At 32.2% G+C, this 17,213-nt stretch overlaps 2 protein-coding genes across 2 annotated transcripts; one reads left to right on the top strand and one right to left on the bottom strand.

The window, feature by feature from the left end:
* Window positions 1-5,696: 5,696 nt before the first annotated feature.
* LOC142227216 (brachyurin) lies at window positions 5,697-6,805 on the top strand. Its single transcript, XM_075297636.1, has 2 exons — window positions 5,697-6,063; window positions 6,129-6,805. The coding sequence occupies exons 1-2, from the start codon at window positions 5,699-5,701 to the stop codon at window positions 6,718-6,720; spliced, it is 957 nt and encodes a 318-aa protein (XP_075153751.1). The 5' UTR covers window positions 5,697-5,698; the 3' UTR covers window positions 6,721-6,805.
* A 129-nt stretch (window positions 6,806-6,934) lies between these two features.
* On the bottom strand, window positions 6,935-12,549 carry PolrMT (mitochondrial RNA polymerase). Its single transcript, XM_075297634.1, has 12 exons — window positions 12,177-12,549; window positions 11,958-12,092; window positions 11,342-11,750; window positions 11,140-11,283; window positions 10,038-10,794; window positions 9,713-9,975; window positions 9,276-9,650; window positions 9,079-9,220; window positions 8,910-9,017; window positions 8,617-8,847; window positions 7,324-8,546; window positions 6,935-7,260 (listed from the first exon to the last, which is right to left on the bottom strand). The coding sequence occupies exons 1-12, from the start codon at window positions 12,436-12,438 to the stop codon at window positions 7,131-7,133; spliced, it is 4,179 nt and encodes a 1,392-aa protein (XP_075153749.1). The 5' UTR covers window positions 12,439-12,549; the 3' UTR covers window positions 6,935-7,130.
* Between the last annotated feature and the right edge of the window lie 4,664 nt (window positions 12,550-17,213).

Genomic DNA, 17,213 nt, shown 5'->3' with positions numbered 1-17,213 from the left:
ACTTTGGATAAATTGGTGCTTTTTGATGATGATGATGAAGACGATAACAATGGCAGCAATCATGATAGATATGGAATACATACATCCTCCTCATATCATGATGATGACAATGATGACGAACCTGATGAATTATTGTCATTGGCCAATGATGTTGCAGCGGTAGAAGCGGCAAATTTATTGTTGCCCGAACATCAAGCCAATTTTGTCGATTTTGATGAATTCAATATCTGCCTTAATAATATCTTAAACGATGATGTTGATGCTGAAGCTGAGCTCTCGCCTTCCATGGTTATTGGTGAGACAATAAGTCCAACAAACGAATCGGCAGATTCTTTTTTTAAGGTAACTAAGAGCAATAATATAGTAAAGTCACCAACGGCCAGTATCACCACCACTTCCATACTGGATAGTATGTATAGCAATATTGACACTAATAGCTGTAGTGGTAGATCCCATAGTGGTATAGCCGGCAGTCAATCACCCAACGACGACTTAATGAATATGGTACATTTTGAACATATGGACTTCTGCTTTGATTCAGAGCTGAATGACCATATGACAACACAAACCACAAAGACTATGACACTAGCATCATCGTCTTCATCAAAAAATAGTCATTTTATAAAGAATAGCAGCCGAGATTTCTTAAATGAGGATAGCTTAGAAATTGGCACACGAAATGCATTGCAGCCGGAGTGCGCTATCAAACCAACGACTGCTACTGTTTCAGCTTCTGTGACCACTACCACTTCGCCCGTTAATATCAACCATGACAACAATGTAAAGGTAGATGGCAATGATGATACACAAACAGCCTTAAATGTCATTAAACGGAATAGTCATAGCATTGTAAATATATTTCAATAATATAGGAAAAGACGTTACATTTATAATGAAAACAAAATTTCGCTTTCATCCCTCACTAAAACAGACATCAACTGTTAACTTGACAGCTGATTTATTTTGATTCACATACAATATCTCATACCTTCAATGCGTATTTTTCCTAATTTATCTGATACCCAGCAAGTAATACCCCCCCTTTCCAATTATTTTTCTAGTCAATTTTATTTCATTTTAAACACAATAGAGCAGAATAAAATTACAAATTTGTTAGCCATCAACAACAAAGATATTTCCTTAATACGTTTTATATAAAAAAATTGCGCACGGTACAAATATATATTATGCCATAACATTTGATGATTGTTAAAAAGTTGGCTTATATAATCGAGACCTAAATTGAGTCCAGCATAAGCAATGTATTTCAATGAAAATTTAAAATTCAATTTACCGTGCTTAATTTTCATCTATCATTGATGATTAATGAAATCTGACTTTCGCTTTTCATCGTTTCCGAATTCAACACACATTTCCTTAAGTTGAGCTCGAAATACGATAAACCAAAACCCTTTTGAATTATTTGTGTTGTAAATAAATTTCCGCTATCCAAATTGTTACTACTTGCAAATATGAAGAAAAACTAAAATACACCAAAACCCCCCAACAAATATGAAACAGCAAACGCAATAAATAAATTAGATAGTTACAATTTTTCCATGTGACAAAACCTTAGGTCATGAACCAATTCATTAATACCCTAATCACCACCATAACTGAGAATCGTGTTATTTAGATTAAATTTGACCCTCACCAAACAAAAAATCAATGGCGTTTTTTGTTTTGTAAATATTGTAAAATGATTTATTTCTTATGAAAACTTTTATACTTATGCGTAGTCGCACCGGTAATTTTATATCCTTAAGTTTGGAATCTTTCATATAATTATGTTTAACTATTATCTAGGTATTTTATAGGCATTTTTTTGTATATTATTCCTTTTTCTTTTAGTAAAAAAGTAACAGAATGGAATTTTTGTCCGATACATGGCTTTACGTGGATTACGAATGTAAAGGAAAGATTTTCTTTGTTTATCCAATAAAAGCCTTTTAAATAGGAAAATATCAAGAGACAAAGTTCATTCATTTTATTGTTATTAAATATTTATATATTTTGATTTTTAAGAGGCTTAGGTATGAAATAACTTTATAATTCCTTAATGTTCCCTTAACAAAAAAAAAAAACTTCAAATACATTTTCTCTTCGATTTGCTATAGTTCTCTTAAATAAAATATTTTTATTAGAAGATTGCCCCTTTTAACTGTACAAGATTGTTGATACCTCTGTTTAATAGTTTTCCGTTACTTTAACTCGATAAAAATGATGTTTACCACACATTTTATTAATGCAGGAATTTCCAGAGATTTATTTTCTGTTTTGCCGATTTTTTGATTCTATGATGGCCAAACTCTCGATTTCAATTGGGTTAAATCAAATGAGAAAAGGAAGCCAGGCCCAATGATGCAAATGTATGGAATTTTATGTTTCATTTGTTTAGTAGGGTATGATATTATATTTCGAAATGGGGATGTTTCAAATCCCTGTAAATGTCTTTTTTTATTGGTTCAATGATGCAAATGTATGGAATTTTATCCTTCATTTGTTTAGTAGTGTATGATATTATATTCCGAAATGGGGATGTTTCAAATCCCTGTAAATTTGTTTTATTATTGAATTACACTTTTTATGTGTGTATATTTTATAAAAACCATTAGAAAACAAATTCTTAAAATATAAAATTTTTCGAAATCATTTTTTGAAAAATGAAGTTTCTCATTAATATTAAGATTCAAAATAGAAGTTCTTACAGCATATATCTGGTATTAGAAATATTTCTGGCTATATCTTTATGTGGATAAAAAATCTAAATTCTATATATGCATTGTCCTTTGGTAATATTTTTTGAAGGAACATTTATTCCTTCATATTTGACATTGCACATTTTTTACATTTAATAAAATTAAAATATTTTCGTTGCGTTCATTTTTAATATTTATATTAAAGTATTAAGATATTATTCATTATTCTCTAAAATGTATCAATCAATATAAATTTATTTTTTATATAATATATAAAGGATATAGGTTTTTTTATAAAATGTATTATTAAATGTTTTCTCTTCCTTCAAATAATCTAGAAAATTCTCAATCCCCCTGTAAAATTATTTTCAATTATAATTTCCTTTCAATACACAATTTTGAAGGCTTCGATTTTAGTGATGCGTTTTTATATGGAAAGTTTTGTAATTATTGTTGAAATTATTTAGATTAACGCAAAGAAACGTCGAACATCTATATAAAATCAGTAATAAACAAAAATAAATTTTGGCAAGCAATAGATATTTTTCAATTTCAAATTCAATTTCAATGTCCATTTATTTCGTAATACAAAGCCAATAATTTTTTTTATGGAAAATAAGTCTAGAATGTGTTAAAATGTCAGGAAAGGAATGTAGGCATTGGAACTTCTATATTTTCTTTTCAAAATTACTCAAAAAAACTTATTCTCTGATCGTCGCTATTGGAAAACAAAATTTAGGCATATTGAAGAAGTGAACGTGGGAACAAAGCTGAGGAAAGAATACTATTTATGGGATATCGACAATCTTGTTTTGGTTTTATTTTCACTAACTCAGAAAGTTTGCATACATTTATTAGAAAGACCATTAGAGTTATTTTCATATAGGGTTTTTTTCTTTTTCTATCTATTTCGATTTCTGTTGTACTTAAGCCTAATAATGTAAATATTATTTTCTATAAATGTTTTTGATTGAGTTTCGTAGAAATAGCCAATTACATTATACGCCACGCGTCCTATGTAAATAAAAACACATCCGTACATGCAAATATGTATATCATTGCAAGAAAAAAAAAACTATAATGGAACAAAACCAGAAAGCATGAAACTTTCTGAAAGTGGATAAATGCAATAAATTGTGAATAAGATTTTCAGTAAAAAACCATTCATATATAAATTAATGATTGTGTATATAAAATGAAACAAAAAAAACAAACTATTTTTGCTAAGTATTTATAAAGCTCTTATAATGGAAGTAATATTTTTGCAAACAACATTTATATAAATACACATACACACACAAAATACATAAATCTAAGTAGATATATAAAGCCCTCCATTTCCTTGAAATACATACTATTTTCGATTTTTTTGTTTGTATCAAATAATTATGGCTTTTTATATATATACATATGATTATGAATAAAGCAACAAACAGCAAATATATATATATATAGTAAATAACAAAAAAGAACAACAATAATATATACATATAAATTTAAATATTATAATAAATATAATAAGCAATTAGGTTGTAAGCTTTAAGTATATACATATAAACTCCCCATTATTATTCTCCCATATCTTCTCCTTATAACGTATCTTTATTATTATTTTCAATTTAACCATAAAAAAGCGGAAAAACACAAAAAAGTTTATAATAAATGCAAGAAAGAATTAAATAGTAATATTTAATGGAAAAACAAAGTGTCTTAAAAATGTAGTATTAGATTCTCGTATATTATTAATTTATATTAAAACAAAAAATAATAAAAAAAAAAACAAAAAAAACACCACAAAACATTATTCAAGTAATAAACAATACAAATGTTATTATCAATTATGGTTATTATTTAATTTTATGTCTTGACGTCTAGGGCCAGATCTCAACTCTGGATTTCTCATTCTAATACAAAATATTATTAATTACTTCTTTACTTATTATGAAACAACACGAACGTACTTTTTGCACTAGCATCGGTATGTACGTTATTTGTGTTTAATTGTATATTGCCTCTCGCCACCCTGAAAACCCCAACCCCATGTAGTCTTAAACTAAACTTTATATTTGCATTTTGTTCGTTTGTTTATAATTTAAATGCAAAATAATATAATGAATGCATAAAAGCAGTAAAAAAGAAAACAATGTTTCATAAACAATAAAAATATGTATTAAAAAAAAATAAAACGACTTTTTACTATACTCTGTAGTATTAATCTGCCAAACCAAAGCCTACCAAGGATTTAAAATTGAAGCAAAATTTATTATGTCTCAATGCATAAAATATTTTCCAGTGTATAATTTTGGGACAGATCTAATGAGAATAGCGCTTGCAGGTAGAAGATTCCAAAGCTTAGCAATACAAATCGTGAATGAGCGTTCAAAAATTGCCCTATTGAAATGCTCTATTAAAATCGGACAATTTCTGCTGGAATTGAGAAATGAATAGTTAGTGATATGATATGTAAGTGGGTCTAGGGTATTTCATAACCCGGAGAGACATAGGCACCTCGAACTTATGAAATCAACAAACGAGCATCCCAGAAACTCACAATTATAGAAACTCTTGACACAGCACGATCATAGGAAGTGCTTCTTGTTTTGGCTCATTAAAAAATATGTCATAGCGGATGGGATAGAAAAGTTGTTGATGGATGCTATAAAGGTTTATTTTAGCACAATATTATTGGCCTCATTTTGGCTTAATGTATCGTCTTAATAAATTGAATCAATAAACTTTGTAGCCAAGTCGGGCATTATAAACACTTTACCAGAGTGGCTCTCAATCACAGCCTTGCTAAAACCACAATAGTTTTGGTAAATAAATCAATTACAAGTTTCAATATATTATATATGAAACGTATCCATAACCACAAAAGATTGGAAACATTTGCAAGGCAGCAATAAACCAATGATAGATACTATGCGGTCATAAGTTTTATATAAATTCATATAGCTCTCCTATAATTTTTGTAGTAAACAAACCTAAACTTGGAAATCATGCATTATTGGAAGATATTTTTAGTCTACGTTTTCGCATTGCTACAACCAACAGTTAACGGCGGACGTCAAAGGAATTTTCTCTACCAACGTCCATATGGTGGATATTCGTCAGAATTTTTTGAAACCGGAGAAATCTCGAACTGGCATTGGCATGAGGATTATCTTGTTTCTAATTGGCGCCGTAAATGTGGAAATTCAAATTCAAACATTAGAAGTTATATAACTGGGGGTACGCCAGCTGTTATGGGAAAATTTCCATTTTTGGTGGGACTATTATTGTTCGATCAGTTTCGAGTTTTTCAATGTGGTGGATCGATAATATCGCAAAACTATATTATGACTGCAGGACATTGTTTACAGAGGTGATTATATTGCATATCATAGACTACATACATAACTTTCTGATTCTATTTCATGTGACATTAAGTGTTTCATTGGGGCGCGTGTTTGTGGGGTCGTATGTGTATGCCAATGTTGCATCATCCGAAATGGTATATAACGTTACAAGGACTGATTTCATCATTAACGAGGGTTATGATGGGCGCCGTGGATTTCTCGATGACATTGCATTGATACATCTTAAGGAACCTTTAAAATTATCACCAAGAGTCCAAATTATTCCTCTGGCTCGAAGCTATATGACAGAGAAGTACCTTAATAATGAAATTGTCACAGCTGCCGGTTGGGGTAGAACAGCCGACAATAGCACCGAACCCAATACAAAACTTTTCTATGTTGTCACGCCGGTACTGGCATTTGAAAAGTGTATGTGCTTTTACCTGCCTGGTCTGGTAAATCGACGTAAACATTTATGTGCTGATGGTACAGGAGGTCGTGGAGGTTGCGATGGCGATTCTGGAGGGCCCTTAATATACAATGAAAGAGATAAAAATTACTTGGTAGGGGTTACTTCGTTTGGAAGTGCGGGAGGTTGTGAAATTGGCCAACCCACAGTGTATACACGCGTTACCAATTATTTAAACTGGATACATTCAAAGACTGGCATTCGAGTTGAATAGAGAAATTATTTTATATGAACCTTCTAAATGATATTAACGAGAATGTTGTTGAATAAAAAATGAGTTAATAACTTAACAACATAAATATCATTTTAATTGTTTTTAATTTATTTTGTTTTTACTCTATAATTTCCCTTTTTTGTGAATTTGATACAGAAATTGTTGCTGGTGAACTTACTTATCTAAGTAATACCTAACAAAGAACAAATTCATATTTTTTGGTATTGTTTTGTTTTTATTCAATATATTTTCGTACAATTCTTACAAAGAACATATATAAAATGGTCAACTAAATACTTTTGAAGCCAATTTTTGGTTAAAGCCTATTGTTAAGGAGATGAGAAGATTTTATTCATTTTTCTCTATAATAGCACTAAAAATAACATCTATGTGTATAATCGCATTATCATCTAACTGAAAAAATAAACTGAGCTCAAAACATTATTTAAATCGAAATCACCTTTCTTGGGCATTTGACCCAGCACACGGTTTAGATTGCGTTTTGATAAGTCTTCCGCGGAGTCATCATTACAAAAATCGCTACAAAAGAAAACAAATACACATGAAAAAAATCCGAACAAGAAAAATACTCATCAATCTTACCTTTGTTTAAAACTAAATTTCTCTTTAAGGAATTGCGACAAATCCTCCAATATAGGCTGAGAATGTAAGGCAACAAATTGTTCACGGCAGATTCGATTGAGCTCAGGAACTGTGCAAGCGTGAGTCCAAAAGCAATCGTGAACGGATACGAATGTGAGACCTGCCCGTTCGCAATGCAATGACGTCAACATCATATGTGATGAATCCAGTGAGTGTATGAAGTTTGGTGGGAAGGCATTCTTTTGTTTCATGACATTAGGTTTCTCGTACATGTCTGTGATCATGGCCTCAGATACGCGTACATTAGTTTTTTGGTTATGTTTGTATTCTTGACGGTTATACGGCTGCACTACCGGCAGACCCAATGGAGTTATCCATTCCACATTCTTACCACAGACACCGGATATGAGTCGTGCACATTCAGTGAACCAATCTTGAATTTCACGAGTAGAAGTGAACATTTCTCGTAAACTTTCAAAGGTTTTAGTGGTCAAGTATGTCGAGGCAGGCCACACCCAATCTTTGGGAAAATCATCGATATCTTTTAATTGCCGGGCAATTTGTAAACGTGCTCCGTAACGGGTGACGCCGTATACTGTAGTCATAACAGTTTGTTTAATGACTTTACGTCGTACAAATCCCTTAAGAGCATCTGCCACGTGAAGGCCATTGTCAGCATCGCGTTGTCGTGATTTTTCCACCAAAGCCGCAACAGCGCTGTATACATCTTGCGGTATTTCGGCAGGGCACAAATTCACGCTAATTGCTCCGGCTTTGTCGCGACCTAAAGCAGCATAATGCTGTAACCCATTGCAGGACCCATCTTGATGGATGGGGAAACGACTCATATATTCGGCAGGATTTGGAGAGCGATGAACCTTAGCTATTTCAATGCAACAAGCTAGTGTCTGCCAAGGTTCGTCGGATTTTGCCCACCAACGACGTCCAGTTAGTGGATTATCGGCAGAGTCTAAAATATCAGGCATCACCTCTTCAGCATAAAGCAAACGCTCTCTAACCGAGTCACGTTTTTTCAGGCCGGTGAGATTAATACAATGTAATTTTAGCCAACTAAAACCGTCAACACCTAAGGGCTGTGGTTGATCAAAAATAAGCATAGATCTAGCCAAATCTGATCCCAAATGATTAAGATGGGGTGGTACTGGATACACGCGGCCTCTAAAATCCATATTGTGGGGTAACCAGAAGACTTTGTTTCGATACTGTTAAATAGAGGGAGAAAACATTCCAGATACATTTGCTTATAATCTATAATTTGCACGTCAAACTTACGTGGTTAGCTAGGGAGAGCCTATATAGTGTATCGCACCATAAACTATACATTTCTGCTTGTTTGCGTCTGTGTGTCATTTTATCCTTGAAGAGTTTGGCTCTATCAGCATTTGATATGGAAGCATCATATTTAGGTATAGATGGCAGTGGAGGTAAAGAACTGGGCGGTTGGGGGACGTCGAGTTTGTCATCACCACCATTTTGGAAAACTTCTATGATGACATCTAAAACCTAATCAATGAAAAAACTATAATAATTTCCGGGAGACTAAATGGAATTTGATTACTACATACATCAGTATTTACGCGCCAGGGTACTGATGCCAACTGGTTTAGAGAATCTAAGGCAGGATATATATTTTGCGGATTCATAGAATTAATACGTTCCCATTGTTGTATGGCCTAAAAATATAAAGGATATATCTGTATATTTGTCCACAGCCATATTTTTAATAAAACTCACCTGAAGTGGAAGACGTATCAAATCAGATTTGTTTAGTAAATAACCGCCATTGTGAGGAGTGCTCCAAGGCTGTGGTGGACATAACATCGGTACCAAGTTGGAATCAAAGGTTAAAGTTTGCTGGCGAGATGCACGAAGTAATCTGTGGATACATAAAATGATTCATTGGTACTTTTGCAACGTTTACTACTTAATACCTTGATAAAACAGGATGTGGTTTAACCTCTTCCTTGACTAGCCGACCTTGGTTACGGAATAATGTATAAAAGGCTGGTAGGAAATTTTGTTGATTCTTTTTTTGATTTTGACGCATTACAAAAGCATCTATTTTAACATCCCTCATCAGTATATTGTACAGAAACCGACCCACTCCTGTAAGCACATTTGATGGCCACGCTACATCTCTAATATCCATACTCGGTCCCGAAGAGCGCTCCTGATGAACCAAACGTTGCCACATTTGCCGAGGATTATCACTGCTATTGGCATGATCCCATATATCACAATATGAACTATAAATATCACCGACCTTATCAAGTATGCCATTCCTTTTCTTTTCTTCTATTTGATAGCTAAAAAATTGAAATAAATCAAAAAATGAAGATGTTTCTTCGTAATATGAATTTGTACTTACCGTTGTTGTACTTTTTGCCCTAACTCTTTGTAAAGTTGACCAATGGTTGGACTAAATGTTTCAGATCCTTCAGCTAGCTTGTAAATTTCCCTAATTAAAATATCGGCGTATTGTGTTTTATCCAGTGTATTTAAATATGTGTAATAGTTCATATAACCATTGGGTTTGTAACGAATTTGGGCTTTTAGTGTATTTAAATCTCTAGCAATAGCATTGTAAATTTGGGTACGCCATAGGGCTTCCATTTCTTTAAGCTTTTCTCGCTATAATAAGTTGGAAAATATTAATTAGAACGCCATGGTAAAAATATAGTAATTTTACTTACACAAAGCTCAGTATTTGCAAACTCTTTGGATTTTTCTATCGATTTTATTGTTATACTACCTTCGAGCTCTATTCTTAATTGTTCCTGTGCCATATCAGTCAGATTGATTTTATTGTAACCCATTTTAGAATTCATAATTTCAGAACCTTCTATTTTTGGGTCCGATTCCATATTGGCATTGTTATCATTTGGAGGTAATACTTTATTATTGAATTCATTCAAGAGCTCATTATTATATGTAAGAACCGGTGGGGTGTATATAGGTTCAAAGTCGGGAATTACTCTTTGTATAGCATCTAAGGCAATGTCACGTTGATCGGCTATGAAATACGATTTATCCATTATTTCATGTAGAGAAAATCCCATTTGTTCAGCTTTCTTAATGGCTTTTTTAATTTTAATTGTATTGTCATCTGAAGACTCCAAACGACCCAAGCACTCAAATATTGATGCAAAAGTTTGAGCATTGAATGACAAGCCATCTTCTTCTATCAATCGAAATATATCTAGGAAACGCTCAAAATTTCCCTTCTCTGCATAGCCATGCAACAAGATATTATATAAATCAATAGTTATTAATTTACTTTCCATGTTATGTTTTAATGCTTTTTGACGATAGTTTAATACAGTAGAAAGTCCACGATTTAGGAGACCAACAGAAACGCATACATTTAAGTAGGTGGTTAAATTAAGACGTAAAGCCCTTTCCTTTGCTAAGCGTTCTTCTGATTCGCTGTTGTGAATTTTAGATTTGTATCTAAAAATAAAAAAAATGAATTTTTGTCAGCAATTGATCCATGACATAATGTTTAAAATGAAAAAAAAAAAACATATTTTTAGCAGAATTTTGTAGATGTTGGCTCTTAAAGACTTTTAAGCGACCTGGAAGATCCGGATGCGTTAGAACATTATAAATTTCTAGATAGTCATTGCAGTAGCGCTGAGCTCCACTTATTTCTATAAGACAAGTTCCTTATACGCCTTTTCGGTAGTTACATAACTAATGGCAAGCAGAAAGCGATCATCAACTATATATAATTTGGTCTTACCATTGACACCTAATTATAACAGTTTTTCTCTTATATTGTTTTTATTTACTTACCTTGGCTTGGACTTTTCAGTAGTTGCTGAAGGCTTTGTTTGTTTTTCCGCTTCTTCCATTATATTGGGATAGACATAGGATTCCCCAGATTCTAAAGGATCAGACATTTCGATGCCATCTTGTAAACTATGTTTTACCGATGAACTGAAATAGGTAATATTTGAAGCAAAAACATTCGAATTGTCATATATCACTTACATACCTAAAATTTTCATTTTCTATTCGCTCTTGTTCCATGCCCTCGATTATATCTCTAAAATTTTGAAAACTTTTTATAATTTGTTCAATTTTTTCTGGATTCTTCACAATTTTGTTGGAAATAATTTCTCCATCTTTGCCCAAAAATATTAAGGGTTTATCATCATAACTTCCAGATTCTAAAACGGAACTATCCAAAGCTTCCAAGTTAATTTTTTGATATTCGATTGGTTGAATCAAAGACGTTTTATTCTTATTTTTCGATTTTGTTTTTGATCTTTCATCATTTTTCTGTTTTTTGTTAATGATTTTCTTTATGATCTCCTGTTGAGTTTTGGCCACAAAATCTTGTAGCTTTTTTGATTTAAGGCGTTGAACTCGGGACTTGCGTACATTAGCAGCACCATCGGTAACTAAATGATAACAAAGACGCAAAATTAATTAAAAACCTTTAGTGGGAATTTAGAGAATAATAGAGCTATACTCAATTTAGGATAAAATGCTTTAATTTTCCTGATCGTCTTAAAAATATTTAGATTTGTTTCTACTTTTTTATAATTAGGCAATTGCATGAGTAATATACTCTATAATTTAGCTATTCTACAATATAATCCAATTACCTTCCAATAGCTCAACATATTTGGCAAATCTTGGTCTTCGTTTCTTCTTGGCCTTTTTGGCTACAACTGCCTCTGCATTCGTAGTGGTTGTTGATTGTTCCCGTACCGTCGACGTAGTTTTCAATTGTGATTTTTCTGTAATACGCAATAATCATTATTGACAGATTAACTCCACATGTTTTATTTGTTATGATAACTGCGTCATAGTCCTCTACTTACTTTCCCCAAATTTTAAAGAGCTAGTTGTTGTATGTGATGAGGCCAATAAGGACGAACTGTTCGCCGGTCTATTCGGTATTTGAGAGTATACTACTTTTTGATTTTCAATTCTAGAAAGTTGGTGATAAGCCGGCCTTAAACAAACATTTTGTGCATGGTGCCTGGACAGACTCACAAAATTACGCCCGCTTTGTTTTCCACTGTACAATGCCAATTTACAATTTTCTATTGCGATTCGATTGACCGTCAATAATCGATACATTTTATCTACACACTATTTATATATTGAATTAATAATTTAACAATTTCTCGAAGCCATTAATACAGAAAACTATATTTATAGCTTGCATAACATTGCAAGACCTCAGATCGTATACCATTAGGAGGAAAAACTAACATATTTTGACAGTTGACAATCACATGGTGAAAATCAAAACACACACAAGAAACACACAATTGCTGGCGCCGAACAGAAATAAATCGATAAATACCATCATACTTAACACTAACACTTTGTAGATGGCGCCTTCACTTTTTCTTCTTTAATGCGCATTACAGACTATCAGTTATTCCGGACGGAATGTCGGTTTTTGTAAAGAATCTTATAGTGTGTCGGATCGATACGACTTGTCGGCGATGACTAAATAATCGGTAAATGTGTTATCGATCCCATAAACATGCAGTAGTATCAACTATGCCTTTGGACTTAACTTATAATGTGCACAATTATGGGATATGTTCGACACGAGCACTGTCGTCCGGAATAACTGATAGTCTGTAAAGCGCATAAAAGAATCAGAAAAAAATCCGACTTTTTTTAAAAAGAATATAAATTTCTGCATATTTCAAAGGTCACTTTTTTTTAATCAAAAGAAAAACTTTATCTGAAATATCATCAATCGATAAAGGACATTGCTCGTCGTTCTAATATGTAGCATACATATTAAAAAAATTATATACGGCCGTAAATTCGGTCAGGCCGAACCTTATGTACCTTACACCATGGACAATCGAATAAGTTGGGTAGTTGGAAACACTTGCCGATTGCAAGGTACCTTACAATTTCTTAACATCGTTTTCTAAATTGTATGTTACTCCATATGGGATATATGTTAAACAAAAAACGCAGATTAAATACCTATTTAGATCAGTTATTGACCGATATATACAGGGCAGTCTACAAATAATTACGAACCGATAGGAACCAATTTTTGCACGCTAATTAGAGAATCAGAAGTTAAATATGGCTTATATAACTACATAAAGTAATCCCTCGATTTACGTCGTGATTGGTTCCGTTTGACGACGTTAATCGAAACGACGTAAACCGAATTAAAAATTTCACATACTTACTCTTAAGTCCATTCAATTATGTATGTATGTGCATGTACATAATAAAAACACTTCAAAAATAAAGGTAATTCGATCTTTTATTCATAAAAAATAAATAAATATATATACATAAAGCAAACATATAAACAAAAATATTAACAATTCTTTATTCAAAAATATCAGGGTTTAAAAATTATGTTCATAAACAAATGAAAAACCGTTACGTTGTATACATATAAAAAACATCGCCACTTCGACAATTGCGTTATATATGCAATATCAATCAGAATTTGACGAATTTTCGGTAAGAATTTCAGAAATAAATGTTTCGACGTCATCATCGATGGTACTTATTTCTCTTATGTATGTTTCTGACGACATATGTACATCGAATGGCGACGTAAATCGAAGTTGGATGGAACAAAAAATTTTACGACGCAAATCGAAACAACGTAAATCTAGGGATTGCTGTATAACCATGAACCGATATATACCAACGTATCGAATTTCAACCAAATCGGATGAAACTTTCTCTCCAAGAGGATGCGAAAACCAAATCTGGGGATCGGTTTATATGGGTGCTATATACAATTATGGGACGATATAGACCAATTTTTGCATGCTTTTTAGTGGTCATATACTAACGCAATGTACAAAACTTCAACCTCCAACCGAGGTCAAATCTGGGGTTTATATGGGCGCTATATATAATTGTGAACCGATATAGTCCAATTTTTCCATGGTTGTTAGAGACCATATTAGAGGTGTGTACGTGACAGGAAATTGTCGTGACTCACGCGTGAGTCACGCTGATGGTAACGGCGTGAGTGTGCGCATTAGCCAAACAAATGTCGTGCGTGAGCGTCAGTCACGAAAATAGTATCTTCGTAAGTGTGCGTGAGTAACGAATTTCGGAAAAACACGCTCAGGAAAATAATCCCGTTAGCGAACATAAAATGCTTACGAGTTCAATTCATATATAATTTTAGTGACATCCTAAGTGTTAAAAGTTTTATAACGCGCTCGATTTTAATCATACCCATATTTTCAGTCAGGTTCTATAGGTAAATTACTCATAAAATTATTCGTGAGTCACGATATTTTTCGGGAGTCACGACATTTAAAAGATTTTCGTGCGTGAGTACGAATTTTCATTTCGTGAGCGTGCGTCAGTCCTACCAAAAAATATCGTGCGTGAGTGTGCTTGAATAAGATTTCTCCGTCGTGAGTGTGAGTAAAATATTACTCACGTGCACACCTCTAGACCATAGACTAACACAACATACCAAATTTGAACCTGATCTGATGAAATTTACTCCTCCAAGAGGATCCGCAATCAAAATCTGGGAATCGGTTTATATGAGCGCTATAACATATATAATTATGAACCGATAATGACCAATTTTGCATGGTTATTAGAAGCTATATACGAACACCACGTTCCAAATTTCAACAGGATCGGATGAAATTTTCTTCTCTAAGAGGCTCTGCAAGCCAAATCTGGGTGTCGGTTTATATGGGGGCTATACGTAAAAGTGGTCCGAAGTGGTCCATTTGCAATACCATCCGGCCTACATTAATAACAACTACTTGTGCCAAGTTTCAAGTCGATAGCGTGTTTAGACCGGAAGTTAGCGTGATTTCAACAGACATATGTTTTTTATATGAAATAATATAAAAAATATATATTAAAATATTTCCAAATAAAAACATACACAGAAAAAACATCACGAAAAAATAATCCAATTAAAAAGATGATTGAAGTTGAAAACGTTATCAATTAACCAAATTAAAAAAAATATATAATACAATTAAGAAAATAAATGAATGAACTTTTACATTTTGTTTAAACTTTTCATTGGTTCAATAAATGTTGACTCAAATCTCTCAAAGAAAAATAGAACTATAATTATAATCGGAAAACACATAAACTCATAGAAAAAAGTCTGCTAAAACAGCAGAAGGATGCAACGAACAACAAATTATAAAATGTTTAGGTTATAAATTTTTTGCAAAGCATATCTAAGTACCAAAATTATTTTTTGGTATATTTTTGCACTATCAGCAACCGTTTTGTTTGCTGTTATGCTTCATTTTGATATAATATTGATAAGTATTTAATTGTGTTACGATTACCCCTAAGATGAAAGTTTTTTTGTTTCAGCCAAACTAAAATATGTTTTGGTGTAATCGAGCATAAAAAATAGCAGACAATGTTTGCTATTTCAGCAAACAGTGACTGCTTTCTCTTTTTCAGCATACGTTTTGCTGTTTTAGAAGACTTTTCTGCTGTTTCTACAAACAAATTTCTTTGGGTGTAGCAAAGTATAAAATCTTGTAAAGGAAAAATAATTATAATAAATAAACAATAAATAATCGATTGCCTCAATTCCAAAATTGATAGAGTTCTTCCACTAAAATCAATTAAATTAATAAATTAATTCAAAGTTTAAGAAGAAATCAATTATTTTTTTGTGATTGCTACTATAATTTTCGTGATTGAAGCAATTTCAAATAAAAAAATAATTAGATCAGTTAATATGGTAATTAAATCAAAAACCAATTTTTAGTGTGTATGTAGTTGAATATTTTGTTCGGAAATGATTAGTTTCTGTATGCATACGTTTTTGGCTTGAATCCAAAGAAAAATTACAGAAAAAATCAAAAAAACTCCAAACCGTATGAAAATTACAAGAAAATTATTATATTACTGTGAGAAATCAATGAAATGAAAATTACTTCATATAAAGGTGGGTGCTATGTTTGGTTTTTCCACCAAAACTCCAAAATAAAATTATAAAAATATGTATGACGACGATTATATTTTTAACTAATTTTGTCAAATCTTGGAAAAGCTTTAAAGAATTGATTGTGGACAATTTCATTTTTTAAAATCAATAGATTTAAAAAAGTAACCGTGGAAAATAGCTGTTTTTCGACTTGGAAATAGAACATAGTACTTACCTTAAAGGTAAAATAATTATTAAAAAATTAATAATTAAGTGAAATCATTTCAAATATTTTATAATAATTGGTGAGTTAAAATAAAGAATTAAATACAAACTTTAAGGAAGTCACTAAAGTCATATCTATTTGTAGAAAACAAAATCTTTGGAAGCCAAATTTTTTGGAAACTTTAAGAAGAAGAAAAAAAAATAACTTATCGACAAGAGAAAGTTTTCAGAAAACTTTCAAAGTGCAACCGATAGAATTGGTAGAAATGTGTCTTTTCCATGTTTTTTGTCGTTGTCGAAAATTAATATGAGGGCGGTTCGGAAACTTCTTAGCCTATCAATGAAAGAGAATAGTTACTTTTCAAAAATATTTTTATTTTTCAATATAATATCCTGAAACTTCAATACACTTAGTCCACCGCTTTTCTAGCAATTCTATTCCTTGATTAAAATAGTTTTCCTCTTCAAAATAGTGGTTTACAACTGTAATTGCATCTTCATTTGAGGTAAAACGCTTGCCAGCAAGGATTTTTTTTAGATTTGGGAACAAGTAAAAGTCACTGGGAGCTTATGCGTTTTTGATCGACTGTTAACAAATGCGGCACCCATCTTGCAGAAACCTTTTTCAACTGTAGTTCTTCATGCAAAATTAAATGGACTCGATCATATTAGCAATTTCACGCACTTTTATTCGTCGATCATTTAATACCATATCATGCACTTTGGCTACAATTTCTGTTGGTGTTGCTGT

The sequence above is a fragment of the Haematobia irritans genome, chromosome 2 (genome assembly GCF_050003625.1).
Source record: "Haematobia irritans isolate KBUSLIRL chromosome 2, ASM5000362v1, whole genome shotgun sequence".
Classification (NCBI taxonomy): Eukaryota; Metazoa; Arthropoda; class Insecta; order Diptera; family Muscidae; genus Haematobia; species Haematobia irritans.
The sequence above is the reverse complement of the archived record's forward strand: the minus strand, read 5'-3'. Positions and strand labels throughout refer to the sequence as shown.